Here is a 2893-nt window from a genome sequence, read left to right on the forward strand (position 1 = left end):
CGTTACCAAGACTATTAGGGTATTAGTAAAACGAATAATATAATTGTTACTTGTATTCCATTTGTTTGTGTGAACGAGATGTGTTGATTACTGATTCGTTGAAATAAAATGATTTGAATAAATATTGTCACTTTAAATAGTGTCTTGTGTATTTGTCCAATCGCGTTGCACCCCGGCATGTTCGCCGCCTTTAGTCGGGGTGTGACAATAAGTAAGATCTCGGTAGAGAGGATGCTATTATGGTAGTCGTTGGGGCTCGAGGTATAGGTTTGTCTAATATTACCACCGATCGATACAAATCTGCCACCAAATGGTTGTGTAGAGTTGTTGAATAAGTTCTTGAGGGACCTATAGCGTTTCAAAGCATTTTCTATCGCTCATTGGGGCCTCGTCCCATATGATAATAGATGTTTCATTGACCAATTGTTCAAGCTGCGTGTTCTTTTTGATGTTGTAAGTTGATTCATCTGTCATGTCTAATGAAATTTTAAACCGAGAGTGGGCTGTCCTTCCAAAAGGAAGTGACAGTGATGCAATCCCAGAGGCGGAAACAGCTAAAACGATTTTACGTGTGGAACGTAGGGCATCAATGATTGTTGTCCATAAGAACGTCTTGCCTGTTCCTCCATGACCATATACAAAGCACAATGCTTGTTGATTTGATGATGTGGCGGACATGACATGGTCGTATATCACCCTTTGTTGCGAATTTAGTAGTCATAGAGAGGTTATGTGTTCGGAAGCCAATTACTTCATGTCATAGTTTTTCTCGTCCATTTGTAGCTTGATTTGAAGTCATTGTAGCATGTCTGCATTTGGCATCGAGAGACCATAATATGTTAAGGTTATGGATGAAGGACTTGACTGGAGTAAGAATTCAAGCTCATACAGGACATATTGCTTTAAGTCATCTTCGTTGGAAATACCATAAGTCCTTTGACCGTCGTCAGCCATCTTTCTCCAATGGTGGTTCCACAATTGAATTGGGTTTGAAAGATCATAATACAAAAGCATATGAATGAATAGGGACCGTAATTTAGATGCAGGGGCCCAATTCTATGTATCATCAATTGAAGTTGATCATTCTCGGTCGTCGCATAGAAACCCTAACACCTCACACGCAGCACGAAATGTTGGATAGATTTGGCCGTTAACTGTTCGTATGCGTATGTAAGAATGACAACTTTTTTGTAACCTAGTAACATACATAAGCGAAAGGTTTCACCACAGATTGGATGTACGTAAAATAAGCCTTCCTATTGAGGTTTTTCTTTCTGTGGACATTCTGTGCCAAGACCTTGATCGCTGGTCCCAACAATTCTTTGTAAGATAGTAAATGTATGTTAGATGTCGACCAGAACTATTAAACTCGTTGTTGCGAAGCCACTCGGTTAATGTGGTGCGTCTGTTGAACACGTTGTTGGCTACATTATCGAGAGGATCGTTATCTCTGAAAGTTATGTTTTGCATGTTCGGAAAATGAATAGCAAGTGTTTGAACAGATGGAATTCTGTCATGAATATAGAAGTTGAAGATCCTTCAAGATGCCTCGTGTGGGAATAATAATCGAAGGAAATACTACAGATCAATAATGGACAATATATTAATAATGAATTGAGATTGAGAGTTAAAATAATTTATTTTAATTACTAGTTTGAGGCCCGTGTACTACACGAGTAGTTTTTGAAAATACAATATTTAATAAATAATCAGTATACAAAAAACAATAAACCCGTTAACCACTATTAATTCATTCGTTGTACAACAATCTTTAAAACAATTTTAAAGTAAAAGATAATTATAAATATAACATTTATAATGGTACAAAACCCCCACCGCGCTTCTATATAATCGATCTCCCTCTTATGACCATTTACGTGTTTTCGGGTCCCTATGCTACCCTCTTCACCCCTCCACCCTTACTCACAAACTTGCTCATCGCTCTCACCCATGTGTATTTCTTGGATACCCTCCCAATCACTGTGGGTAAAAATATATGGATCTTTGAACACATCAAATCACCATCTCTCGACACATGGCATTTGATGAAACTATATATCCTTTTGCCACCAACCCCTCTCAACCATTAGCTTCACCACCCATTCTCTCTTATGATTTTTGTCAACACCACCCCATCCCCATTTATGGTCATACGTTGATCCATCACCATCTCAACCATTATCTCATCCCACAAACAGCTCGGGTATCACCTCTTCAGCCCAATCTTTTCTAATAATTCCCCGGTCCAACCGTCGCCTAATCTACCATCGGTTCACTCCTCCCCTCCATCTCATTCCTCTTCGGACCCTCCCTCACCGCCACCTAACACACAATCATCACCTGATATACAACCGTCGCAATCTGCTCCCATTGCACCATCCCCTTCCGTACAACCACCACCGAATATCCCACCACCACCACTTACAACGCGTACAATGCGTACCCATTCTATGGACGACATTGTCAAACCCAAAAAACTCTTCAATCTTTCCGCCACCGTCCCATACCCATCCCTAAAAATCCCGCTCATGCTTTGTCTATTATGGGTCGAATCTTATATCTTGGTCATCTAAACGCCAGCCAACTATCTCCCGCTCAAGTGCCGAAGCTGAATATCGCGGTGTTGCTAATGTCGTCGCTGAAATATGTTGGCTGGGCAATCTTCTTTTGGAACTTCATCTCCCTTTATCTCGTGCTACATTGGTCTACTGCGACAATGGCAGTGCCATTTATCTTTCGGGCAACCCCGTAAATCACCAACGTACAAAACATATTGAACTCGACATACACTTTGTCTGAGAACAGGTTCAGCGGGGTCAGGTGTGCATTCTTCATGTTCCATCTTCATACCAGATTGTGGATATCTTCACCAAGGGTCTTCCGTGTGTATTGT

At 40.7% G+C, this 2893-nt stretch overlaps 1 protein-coding gene across 1 annotated transcript; it reads right to left on the reverse strand.

The window, feature by feature from the left end:
• Positions 1-348: 348 nt before the first annotated feature.
• LOC143566499 (uncharacterized) lies at positions 349-954 on the reverse strand. The gene is made up of 2 exons (XM_077053184.1): positions 890-954; positions 349-697 (listed from the first exon to the last, which is right to left on the reverse strand). Exons 1-2 carry the CDS (start codon positions 952-954, stop codon positions 349-351), a joined length of 414 nt encoding a protein of 137 aa, XP_076909299.1.
• Between the last annotated feature and the right edge of the window lie 1939 nt (positions 955-2893).

The sequence above is a fragment of the Bidens hawaiensis genome, unplaced genomic scaffold, assembly GCF_021521415.1.
Source record: "Bidens hawaiensis isolate Kalapana, Puna unplaced genomic scaffold, B.hawaiensis_p1.1 tig00022896_1, whole genome shotgun sequence".
Classification (NCBI taxonomy): Eukaryota; Viridiplantae; Streptophyta; class Magnoliopsida; order Asterales; family Asteraceae; genus Bidens; species Bidens hawaiensis.

Excerpts from the sequence above, each read along its gene's own strand:
- LOC143566499 (XM_077053184.1), bottom strand. The coding sequence starts at position 954 with ATGGCTGACGACGGTCAAAGGACTTATGGTATTTCCAACGAAGATGAC. Across the intron at positions 698-889 it reads GACTTAAAGCAATATGTCCT|GGTGATATACGACCATGTCA; the intron begins GTATGAGCTTGA and ends TTCGCAACAAAG.